This window comes from Balaenoptera acutorostrata, chromosome 4, assembly GCF_949987535.1.
Source record: "Balaenoptera acutorostrata chromosome 4, mBalAcu1.1, whole genome shotgun sequence".
Classification (NCBI taxonomy): domain Eukaryota; kingdom Metazoa; phylum Chordata; class Mammalia; order Artiodactyla; family Balaenopteridae; genus Balaenoptera; species Balaenoptera acutorostrata.
Genome location: NC_080067.1, coordinates 50,071,850 through 50,085,338, shown reverse-complemented (window position 1 = coordinate 50,085,338; position 13,489 = coordinate 50,071,850). Strand labels below are relative to the sequence as shown.

The 13,489-nt window shown below is 29.6% G+C and overlaps 1 protein-coding gene across 1 annotated transcript in view; it reads left to right on the top strand.

Moving 5' to 3' along the window:
* SI (sucrase-isomaltase) overlaps positions 1–13,489 on the top strand; it is a 97,857-nt gene that overhangs the window by 38,062 nt on the left and 46,306 nt on the right. Inside the window, exons 16-22 of the mRNA XM_007197556.2 lie at positions 2,984–3,100; positions 4,995–5,149; positions 6,006–6,090; positions 6,869–6,925; positions 7,834–7,958; positions 9,909–9,997; positions 12,766–12,815. Of these exons, the coding sequence (XP_007197618.2) occupies positions 2,984–3,100; positions 4,995–5,149; positions 6,006–6,090; positions 6,869–6,925; positions 7,834–7,958; positions 9,909–9,997; positions 12,766–12,815 (678 nt within the window). The remainder of the gene's footprint in view (positions 1–2,983; positions 3,101–4,994; positions 5,150–6,005; positions 6,091–6,868; positions 6,926–7,833; positions 7,959–9,908; positions 9,998–12,765; positions 12,816–13,489) is intronic.

Here is a 13,489-nt window from a genome sequence, read left to right as displayed (position 1 = left end):
TATTCCTAGGGAATTTTTGAGGAAAATAAGATTGTGGATGATGTCTATAACACTCAAGCCATTAGAATGGAAAAATAAAATGAAGAAAATGCAATCAAATCAAACTAATTCATGAAACAAATGTCAGTATAAACAAAGCATAGAAAAGTTTATATAATAAATATAAAGCACCAGAGAAAATGGTAGGGAAAAATCCACATTTGGGATTGTAATAAAAGTAAATATCAAAAGTCTAGATATATTTAAAATACTAGACTGTCAGTTTAGGTTAAAAAGAATAAAGCTCTTTCCTCTATTTAAAAGATAAAAAATAATGACGGAGAAAATTTTCAAATTTTTAAAGCAGAGAAAATTTATATATGCATTTCTAAACATAAGAAATCTGGTAAGTCTCTATATCAACCAAAAAAAAGAACTATGTAATGTTGATATTCAACACTAAAGAGTGTCATTACATAACAAAATAAATGTAAAACATTTAGAAAATTATAGTTGTTCATTTATTCTTTCATATTCATTGAGCCAAATGAAAACCAAAAACAAACCAACAAAAAAAAGCTAACACACACACACACACACATACATACCATCTTGAATTTGGAAAGTGAAAAAACACATTACCAAATGATTCACCAAAATAGACTGAATGGAAATGAGAGAGGAAAACCTTAAAACTGAAAGCTAACAATTGTACTTCATATCAGAACTGTGGGATATCAGCTAAATTGGTATTTAGAAGAAAAATTTTGACCTTAAATGCTTAGATTATAAACAAAGAAGGGTTGAATATTAATTAATGAAGGGCATGAATTAAGAAAATGGAAAAAGAAAAACAGAATAAACCTAAAGATGTAGGTAACAAAAATAAGAGAAGACATGAATGCAATGAAAGCAATGTCTCTAGAGAAAAGTTAACAAAGTACAAAGGTGACTCTTAAATTTGAATAAAATAGACCAATACATGGCAAGTTTTGTGCAAAAAAAGAAGAAAAAAATAAGCAATGTTAAGATGTATTTCAAGGTAAGGTGTTATACAGTATAGCAACTAATTAATAAACAATAACCAGGAGTAAATATTCAAACTAAGTGTAGGACTTTTTGAGAGAAATTTTAATAACTTAGTAAATTAAAGATATACCATTTTCATGGAAAAGAAGTCTCAATATACTAGAAATATGCATTCTCCCCAAACTATTATCCAAATTCAGTGATATTCCAATTTAAACTATACAGGGAATTTGAAGAATATAAAAGATTATTCTAAACTTCATATGGAAGACAATACAATTTAAAGAAGTAGAAAAGAGCACAAGTATTTGCCTTACCAGATAAAATAATAATATAACACAATGATACTTAACTGTGAATACTCAAATAGATTAATATTGCAAAATAGGACATGGGCCCATACGTTAATGGAAATTTGTTTAATGGTAGCACTATCACTGTAGATCAGTGAGGAAAGTATCATCCATTCATATGGACAATTGATTATCCATTTAAAAAATAAAATAAAATGGCTCTCTGTCTCACCTCATACCCAATCGATGTGTGAAAATTAAACTTTAAACATCTTAGAAGAAAATATAAGTGGGTAACTTTATGACATTAGGCAAAGAGAAGAATTTCATAAACAGAACACAGAAGGCACAAATAATAAAGGTACACTAATTTGGTTACAACAAAATGAAAACTTCTGTTCATCAAAAGTCTGTTTTAAAAAGTTAGAAATAAAATGTTTCTACTACTGGAAAATTATATTTTCAATTCATATAACCAACAAATGATTAGTATTTAATTTGAAGAACCTACTATAAATCTGTAGAAGGTAAAAACAATAGAAAAATTAGCAAAGGATATATACAAGCAATTCTATAGAAAGAGAAATCCATATGGATTCAATAAAAATATGAAAAAAATTCTCAACTTTCCTAGTAATCACAGAAATGCAAGTAAAAACTTTGGTAAGATACATTTAATATATATAGGTGATAAAAATTAAAAGTCTGAAAATATCAGAAATTGGCAAGAAAATGGAGCAATGGCAGCTTTTATGTACTGTGACTGTGCTTATAAATGGTAACAACCAGTTTTGATTAAACAATGTACATTTCCAATAAATCAGGAAAATAATCCTATATATATATATGTATATATATTACAGAATAAGACTACATTTTACATATTCACAAAGAGACCTACATAGACACTTCATAGAAGCATATTTTATAGTGATGGGATCCCATACAATAGAGAACTACAGCCATATTAACATAATTGAATCTCACAAAAGTAACACTTTGAGAAAAAAGTGAAATGTATAATGCATACAACATGCCATCTATACAAAATTAATAAGCATGCAAAACAATGTTATATATTGTTTATAGATACATACATACTATTTAGAAAAATAAAGAAATACTTGTAAACAGTAAATATTGATAGTAAGTTAAGGATAATAGTTTTTGGGTTTTTTTTCCTCTGGAGGGTCCTTGAAGGATGAGGAATGCAATTATATATGAGCATATGTCTGGCAATTTTTTTTATACTATTTTACTCCTATATTATAATATATTATAATAGGAATAATATAGTAATATATTAATGTTACTAATATTAATATATTATAATAATATAATATATACTATATTAATAGTAATAATATTAATATATTATAGTAATATAGTATTATATTACTATATAATATATAGTAATATAAATAGGAAAAGTCAAATCATAGGTGGTGAGTTTTCAATTAAGAAGCAACACATTTTAATAATACAATTTTAACTTTATACATTCAATTAGTGGCAAGTAATGTGGCAAAAATGGAAAATAAACTTGGCGAAGGAAGAGTATATGAAGACAGTAAAACAAAAAGATTGTTAGTGCAAATTAATCAGCTGAGGCATAAAATGTGATGCTCTGGGCAAATCTGAGAATCCTTACACTGTAAATAATAGATATGTATGTTATTTAGGTTGGAGCAGATATCTGTGGATTTGTGGCTGAGACCACAGAAGAGCTTTGCAGAAGGTGGATGCAACTTGGGGCTTTTTATCCATTTTCCAGAAACCATAATGCTGATGGATATGAGGTAAATGCCTCTTGTTCTCCATGTTTCAAAATAAAACATAATTTTAAACTTAAATTTATATCTATAGAAGATCTGGTCTGAAAGTTTGTAGTATAATTCATAAAGAAGAGTTGGAAGTCCTCTTCTCAAGGTCTATAAATATTTTGTATATATAAATATGATCAAATAAGGAATCATGAGACATAGCCATAGCATAAATATTTTATTTAAGCCGAAAACATATACACATGTGTTAAATCACAATATTTTAAGTTAAGGACAAAGCTTTTTGAGTCTGGATTCTTACATTCTAACAATATAAGTTCAGGTAACTTTCATAAAAATATAATATACTATTAAGGATTTCCAGTTTTTCTTTCATTAAAGATACACAAGAAATTAAAGATACTTGCAAAGCAGTTTGAGACCATAGTCTTTCTGCAATAAGTAAAACTGTAATGACAGGTGGGGAAAAAATAAAACGAACATTTTTAAAACATGCATCTGAACTGAGCATTCAGTGTGCAGTGGGCTCTCATACGTATATTTCTCAAAGGGAATGAGGAAATTAGGTGAAAGCATTAAGTCAATTAAGTACGTGTTGGTTAAAAATTATTCACTGTGCACACACTGGGGCTTAATTCTCTTTGAGAATAGGGACAACCACTCAGAGCTCAGTCTGGAAGGAAGCATGATAGTACAGAAGTAAAAGATATAAATTGGATATTCGTCACTTCCTAATCTACCTAAGTGATGCTTCGAGAAATTTGCGTTCATGGGAGATCCTGATATGAATTACATTATAATTTGTGTTCATTTCTGTCCTCCAAAAAGCAGATGCCAAGAGACAATTAGACATGTTAGAGATTTATTGGTGAAGCACTTGTGGTAGATAACGAAGAGGAAGCAGGAGAAAGTGGAGAGCCTTCAGATCACAATTCAGGCCTGAACCAGGTGAAAATGAAGGCAAAGAAGGTTTGATAGGGAGAGTATATATTACAGCCCAGTTCTAAGGAAATTACGGTCCAGTAGGGAGTCCTCAAGGCAAAGTTGACCACTGAGAGACCCCTGTATCTCCCTGGAATGGGCCTGAATAGCAGTCCCACCTTGCTCATTGATTTCCTGGGAGCAGCCAAAGGGAAATGCGGCTTTGGGGTAAATATGATGGTGAATCTAGGGAAACAGTAGCTGGTTCCCTCAGTTAATTTTGTTGCCCATAGCAGGAAATCTAAGCAGGTTTGCTCACATCATTACACCTTGGCTGAGAGGGTAAGCTAATCTAGCTTGGGCTCAGCAAGGAGGCTGTCCTTCAAGTTGCAAGCCTATAGGCTGGCCAGGCAGCTCTGTTCCCTGTATCCCTTGGCTAGCAGACCATTTGGGCTTATTGTTCTAATAGCAATGGCAAGGTACAAGGCAGCAAGTCCTCAGGCAAGCACATTTCCAGCCCTTGCTTGAAGGTGTCACACGTAGTAAGACTCCATTGGCCAGAGTATGTCATATAGCTGAGCACAAAGCCAAGTGGTGGGGAAGTACAATCCACTGCTAGAGGTAGGTGCAAAGTCACATAGCAAAAGTTGAGGGTACAAGGAAGCATGAAAATTGGGACCAATAATTCAATCTACCACAAATAATAGAAGAGAAGAATGCTTTGTTAAAATAGTTTCCATCTTCTCTAAGTATGTATATTTAAAAGGGAAATGTCCTCTTTAAAATAAAGTTTAATTAATATATATATCCAAATGAAAACATAAAAGTTAGAAATTCATATCCTTTGATAATGAAATAGGAGTAATCTCAACTTTTTACAAACAAGATTAAATGTATACATTTTGGTTTTCAAAAATACATTCAATGCTTCTATTTTAATTTTCATTCATGTTTTAACTTTATTTCAATTCCTCTATTTATGCCACAGCATCAGGATCCAGCATTTTTTGGACCGAATTCTCTTTTGGTTAATTCATCAAGGCACTATTTGAATATTCGCTATACCCTGTTACCTTTCCTCTATACTCTATTTTATAAAGCCCATATGTTTGGAGAAACAGTAGCAAGGCCAGTTCTTCATGAGTGAGTACTGTGTTCAAGAATTTCAGTATCTTTCAAATTGTATTCAGACATATGAAAAACTAATAGAGGTAAATCAAGATGTCAAGTAGATTTCTACTGCTTTTTCTTACATTTATGTAAATAAGTTGATTAACTGTGGAATGATAGTAGTAAATATAATTAATTTGGTGAATTGGACAAGATTAATCTAGAAATGTGAGAATTGTATAGAACTTAAAAGGAAAAAGATATGTGGAATAACTTGAGAAATTATATCAATAAGCAATATTAAATATAGAATATTGAAAACATAATCATGTATATAGTGTGAAAATCATCTAATTATAGATAGTGTATAGTATGGTTACAAAACAATGAATTGTGCTTGTCTTTGTACTTCTTGACCAAGGCAGAGCCTTTCCTCAAGAAATGACTAAAGATCCTTTCAAATCCAAGTCAAAATGGGAGTTTATAAAGAAAAAAGTGTAAAAGTAGGAAAGTAGAATATGAAATATTTCTGGTACTTTATGAACCTATCTTACAGGAGAAAAATGAATTAAACAGAATAGTTGTTTATTACAGATAAAAAGGAGCCTTATCATATACGATAGATTTTTTTGAGTCCCAAATGAACTAATTTCCTCTCTCCCTCTCTCTCCTTCTTTTCTCCCCTCTCTCCCTTCCTTTCTACCTTCTTTTTTTGAGTGTCAGATGAACCATAAGGATGTACTAACTATAGATTCAAAATGACATATCAAATAAGTAAAATTAAAGACAATAATTATTCCCAGGGAAAAACTTAAAAGATAAACCAAATGAAGAATTTGGATAAACTTATTTTTTATCTTTGTATTGTAAATATTGTCATTGTTCTTAGGTTTTATGAGGATACTAATAGCTGGATTGAGGACACTCAGTTCTTATGGGGCCCCTCATTACTTATTACCCCTGTCTTGAAACAGGTAGGGTACAATTTTAATAAATTTATATTTTAATGGAAACTTTGTATAATCAAATCCACACTAAATTACAAAACATCTGGGTAATAAATGTTACTCAATAGACTGCTTCAACCTGATAAGTGTTAAATTGAATTCTAAAATGTAGAAGAAATTGTGAAAAATTATAAATATATTAAGTAGATTTATGCTGTTCAAATATATAATATGTACTGGGGAGAAAAAAGTTGTATAAAGTTAGTATTCTTCTGAAAAGGAAAGCTTTATTTATGAAATCAAATCAAATCTTATAGTAATAACAAGGAATTCTCATTCAAGTAGACATAGACATTGAAATTTTGCTATATTGTAAATAAAGGTGAACTTGAAAACCAGTGGATCATATGAAAATGTTGAAAAATAGTCGAATGAGCTATATGGTTTTTATCTGTTATTTAAAAGTCTATATGCCATGGAAATATACAGAAATGAATGTGTTCACACTCACAATTACCATGTAGATTACAGCAATACAAATGCATGTATCCATTATTTTATTTGCCACTTAAATTCATTTCATCTTTGCTTTAGGAATATTTTATATTATAATATCTAAAGCTAGTAAAATAGCCTTTTGATTACTATATATAGAAAATATTGGAGTGTAACAATACAAAGGAAGTTTCTTTTCGCTTCACTATGAAAATCCAACTTAACATTTGATGTGATTCCTTTCCATTACATATTGAAGTAAAATATTTATATATATATATCTATATATAAATTATCTTGTTTATTTTAGGGAGCAGATACAGTGAGTGCATACATCCCTAATGCTACTTGGTATGATTTTGAAACTGTAAGTAACCTTAATATAATAATAGATCACAAGTACATATTGCTCAACATCTGTACATGGAAACTTAACTCCAAACACACAGCATATCTTTTTTTCAGTAGTTCTGTTATTATTATAAAAAATAATAATTCCAAATTTTAAGAATGTGGAAGAGTCTGTGCGGGTGTACATTTTGTTGCACGTGAGAAAGTATATGTTTTGTTGCACGTGATTAATATGAAGTTATATTCTTTAGTGTAAAGAGTTATCCATTTTAAATTGTGGAAATAAAAGGTCAAGAGTAATTTTAAGAAGGAGTAGTAATTTATTTTAATAATTTCCCTATTTTACATATTCATCTTATGGCCGGAAGAATTGAGTATTAAGCTAATCTTAAACATTTGTTTTTATATGGTATATTGTAATGTTTGGGAAAGATTTTCATCTCAATCTTGAAAAGGCAACGTAGCAGGATTCATACACACAACCTATTTTTTTTTAATTGACCAAGACCTTCTGAGAATATTTATTTTAAAGGAAAGTATTTTGTAATGCACTTATGTTTGCTAAGCAGACCCTTTATTTTTATAAGAAATGATTTTTTAAAAATTCTTTCTAGAGACATGGCTAACTTTAAACCAAAACAAAGAATAAAAAATAGTGCTAATTAAGAATATTGTTAATTATTGTAGAAGGGAAATGGATTTCTCTATGTTGATTTTTTTTGTGAAACTAAACTTATTTTTACCCAGATTTCATCAGTAAACTGAAAAAGAGTTTTCTTTAAAAGTTAGAAAATGACATGTTAATATTCACTAAGATGACATGAATTTCTCATAATAAGAATTATTTCTATGTATAATTCTTGTAAAATGGGGTTTAAATTCTTTACAATAATGAAAAAAATATTTTTATCTTCCAAATATTAGGGTGCAAAAAGGCCATGGAAAGGACAACGTGTTGATATGTATCTTCCAGCAGACAAAATAGGATTACATCTTAGAGGAGGTTACATTATCCCCATTCAACAACCTGCTGTAACTACAACAGCAAGGTAAAATGAAAAGGCATTAACTGAAATCTGAAATATAATTCAAGTTTTAATGTTTCTCATTTTTATTAAGAATCAAATATTGATATTTAGTTTTTTCACCAGAAGATATTTGATATGCGTAAGGACTTCTTACTTATAACCATCATGGTTATAAAAAGAAGAATCAAATTATGTATATTACTACAAACTTCTTGATTTAAAAGATAAGCATAGATTAGAAATTTATTTCCTATGCCAAAATGTACTGACATTCTCTAAAGAATATGTATAATTAAAGTTAATTGCTGATTCTTAATAAAAAATGAAATATTAAGTAAGTTATATAATTGATTAAAGTGTCAGTTGTTACATATTTGGATTTTCAATACATAAATGTCACAATGTTTTTCTTTCAGCTAAAACGTTTTAAGTTAATAAATGAGGTAGATATTTCTGTTAAGTAAACAATAAGATATAAACTAAGTTGTTCAGTAAGAATAAATTTTAGAACTATTTAGAAAAAAAGCAGAAACTTGAAAATTCTGGTACTTTATCTTGCAACATTCATTCTGGGTACATGGACAGAATGTGTCATATTGAATCTATGCATTTCCCCATATTCTACAACACCACAATAGATATCTATTCCTTACTCTGCTGTATTTTCTTCATAACATTAAGACTATCTGGAATTATATTTTTACTTTTTCTTGTATGTAGTGTGTCTACTCCCCCAGACTATAAACCATGAAGGCAGGGGCTTGACTTTTCACTGCTTTAGTCCCCAAACCAATAGTAGTGTCAGCCTATTATGGAATGGGCTCCTGATTTTCTCTAAATATTTGTTGAAGGAACAAATTAATGAGTGAATGGATGTGTGTTAGTAACTTAATTATTTTTGTTCTCTAGAATTGATTACTTTCATATTGTAACTGTTTCATGACTATGTTCTCAAAATAATTGGTTATACTCTAGAGCTGTATTGAACAAAAGAAACATACACTTTGATGAGTGCATGTTGGAAGGAGTATATTCTGTATAGAGTAGTTACCTGGACTGTATAGCCTCATTTTAAGTTTAAAAACCTATAGCAATATATAACTAAAAAAAATTCATCATGTTTCATTTCACATGATAGAATTAGCTTCATTTGTAAGACTATTAGAGATTCCACTTAGCATTTAAAATTTTATTTTATAGTGCTTTTCATTGTTTTGTAACCTTGGTACACTGCAATTTAGGGTTAATGTATATGTGGCAAATACGTGTTGAATTGAGCAATCATAAGATATATTTAATTTTGTTGTTTGAATTGAAATATTTTTATACCGTTTCAATTTTGAAGGTGTCTTGGCCCCCAAGAAATTCCATATTGTATTTTTTTAAATTAATTTAATTAATTTATTTATTTTTGGCTGCATTGGGTCTTCGTTGCTGTGCGTGGGCTTTCTCTAGTTGCAGCGAGCGGGGGCTACTCTTCATTGTGGTGCGTGGGCTTCTCATTGCAGTGGCTTCTCTTGTTTTGGAGCACAGGCTCTAGGAGCACAGGCTTCAGTAGTTGTGGCACGTGGGCTCAGTAGTTGTGGCTCACGGGCTCTAGAGAGCAGGCTCTAGAGAGCAGACTCAGTATTTGTGGTGCACGGGCTTTGTTGCTCCGCGGAATGTGGGATCTTCCCAGACCAGGGCTCGAAACTGTGTCCCCTGCATTGGCAGGCGGATTCTTAACCACTGTGCCACCTGGGAAGCCCTCCATATTGTATTTATTCCTTTCATTTATTTTCTAAGCATATGAATTATTTTTCTCATTGATAAATTACTAATAAGTATAGACATGAATTTTATTAATATCAGTGTTCTCATGTGAAGGCAGAACTCCTACAAGCCCCTTATGTTGAAATTGATTTATTTATAGGATATTTCACTATTATACATTTATTTTTAATCATATATGCACCCAAACTTACTTAACAGCCGAAATAACCCTCTAGGACTTATAGTTGCTTTAGATGAAGATAACACAGCAAAAGGAGACTTTTTCTGGGATGATGGAGAAACTAAAGGTAAGTTTCAAAGTGATATGCTTTTAAATGTTCATTTTAATGATGGGAAGTTTTGCCTTTATTATATAAAATTGCACAAAAATGTCACAAGTTTTAATTTTTAATTGCTGTTTTTTATCTATCTTAAGATTTTAGGTTACTTTATGAAATTTAACATTGGTATTTAAATTATATTTAATTACAATATTTGGTTTCACCTTTTGGTTTATCATAAAAAGTCTTTGACAAATATAAATATCTTTATTAGATTACTGTATAAAAATTAAAATAGTTAATAAATTCACAGATGTATAACTTGAATCCTATTTTCAACTATCTTATATGATTATAGTGGTTAAAACTGAAGTTTTATTACTGTAAAAGAAAACGAACATTAAGGCTTTAGTTAACTAATGTAGTGGGGGATGGATAAATTGGGAATTTAGGATTAACAAATACACAATACTATATATATAAATAGATAACAAGGGCCTAATGTATAGCACAGGGAACTATATTCAATATCTTTTAATGAACTATAATGGACAAGAATCTGAAAAAGTATATATATATATATATATATATATATATATATATATATATATATATGTATGTATAACTGAATCACTTTGCTTTACCTGAAACATTGTAAATCAACTATACTTCAATAAAAAAGCTTTAGTTATTTAATGTCAAATTATTTGAGATAAAGATTTTGCCATATAAATGTGTCACAATTTATTTCAATTATTAAATGTCTTTTATTTAATTAGACCCAAATTTGAGAATTCAGTGCACCAAGGGAATAAAAAGAGTCATTTTTGCTAATATTAAATTATGCCATAGAAAATTAATCTCTTTGAATTTACTTAGTTACAATTAGTCTCATAAATTTAAGGTTTTTTAATCTCATTTTTTAATAGAGGGCTCTTAGGTATGTGTTTTATATATGTACGTACAAAAAATTATATTTTACCTTCTATTATAGCTCACTACTTTTCAGATATATTAAAGAATGCCCTATATACCTTTATATATAGTATATGAAACATCCAAATATCTCTAAATTAACTCCAAGAAATAGCCTATGTATTGGTGTGCTCTCTGACAATTTTGAAAATATGGAATCTATGAAAAAAATTCTGTTCTTTTATAAGTCTTATCTCCTATGAATATGTAGATTACCACAATATATCTGCTCCACCAGATATATTGTCTTCCCCTTGTCAGTTGATGGTAATTTCATCTCTACAATATGCCAAAAACTTTAGAGTTCACTCTTGTCTGTCACAACCTAGGAATTTCTCTTGGTTCCACCTTGATCATGGTTCTCTCATAAACTCCACCATTATCATCACTACTTTTCATTTTAATTACTGCAATAGCTCCCTAACTGGTCTCTAGGTCAATAGCTCTTGTCAATCCCCCTTTTTTACATTCTATTTACCAACCAGCAGATAGAGTAATCCCTTTAAAAGATGATTCAAATCATCACAATTCTGCTCAAAACCTTCTATCAATTCTCCATTTTACTCAATTAAGATCCACAGTCTTTACCAAGACCTAGAGCATTCACTATGTCCTGTACATTTTACACACACACACACACACACACACAAATTGTGCCCTACCATTCTCCATTTCTCATTCTACGCCAGCACACCAGCCTTCTCCCTCTTTCTCAAATACCTTAGAGTCAAACACACTAGGGTGAGCTCTGCCCTGAGAATAGATTCAAAGCATTTACTACATAGAAATTCTGTAAGAGAGGATTCCAGCAAAAGTAAATTGTTTTGTAATCATCAGGTAAAGAATGTTGTTGAGATAATACCTCTATTGGTAGCATGTGGAAACTGATTTTAAGGTTATTCTCATTTCTCAGATTATATAAATATTTCCAAATTCATTCCTTTTTTCTACTTGCAAAAAATTATATTGATAATTTACTTCATATAAAATGGTTAAAAATATGGAGTTATGATTTAATCAGTCATTTAATATGATATCTATATACTGAAGTGTGTTAAAAATTTAAAATCAAAATTTTCTGAATAATCAATCAAGCACAAGACAATAAAACGACCTTCAGTTCGGGTTCTGATTCTATTTTTATTTCCTAGGATTAAAATTTTAAGTAAATTAATGTTATTCAAAGTATTGTGTATAAATCCTAGTATTCCCTTTATGTTTTCCACTCTGTTTCTTCCTAATTATTTTAATCTTTAGTTTCCTGTTAAAGAAACATGTTTATAAAAAGTTATGTTACATTGTTACATATATGATGCAGAAAATAATTGTTTTCTTCAATTTTTCTCATTAAAGTTTATTTGAAACTTTGTCTCCACATTCACTCATTCTTCAAATAATGAAAAAACATATTGAAAGATGCAAACCGAAATTGTGGTGTGCTGTGGCTTCCCAAAATAAACTGAATGTTACATAGTTTACTAAAAAGAGATAAAATATCATTCAAAAAAATAGTTATAATTATATATATTTTACTACAAGTTTTGTGCTCTCTGAATTTCTAGAACTATTTTAGCAGTCTTTGAAAAATCAAACTGGGCAAAGATGCATTCATTACCTTTACTTCCTGGGAAAATAAACTACCAAAATAGTTTCATTTAAAGATAATTAAGAACCTTAATTTAAAATAATAATCTGTTTAATTTGCTTCATTAATAAATAGTATCTATTTTTAAAAAATTCCCTATGTTGTCTAACTGTAGAAATAAAACAGAATTTAACATTACATTTTGATCTGATAACTTTTTTTTCCCCCATTTCAGATACCATCCAAAATGGCAACTACATTTTATATACATTTTCAGTTTCTAATGTAAGCATCTCCTTGAACACATACCTAAATATAATACCTTGTTAATGTCTAGATTGTGCCTTTTCTTGGAATGATGTTACATTTCTCTCCAGAAATCAGTGGAAAGAAACAAAATAAATTATTCAATTTAAATTATTAAATTATATATGAATTACCTTGAATTTTCATATTTCAATGTAATAGATGAGTTTCTGTTGATGAAATTGATGCACAGAAATCTTCAGACTTCTTGTAGCACTATGTCTGGTTTAAGCAATATGTCCTGGGAAAATAATCCCAACATATTTGAAAATGTTTTAATATACCAATCACAGCAGTGACTGTCATGGATTTGGGGTGAAAATGAAAAAGCTATGCACAAGATTAAATTTTGAATAATTAGTAGCAATGCTTTTTGTAGAAGTTAGATTTCTTCATATATTCTTTTTTGCCAAAGATAATTTATTCTTCACCAATGAAGAGAATGAGAAGGAATATACATGATTTGCATCATGCATAATTTATCTCTGAAAATAATTTTACAGCATGTATAAAAAACAATTTTAAAGAGTTACTAATAAGTATATTTATATAGGGTACTTTGATGTGAAGAGCTGTTGGGAATGGAGGGATAGATGATTGGTTCTTTTCTTATTATACTATATTATTAAATACCAAATAATGCTATAATTTAA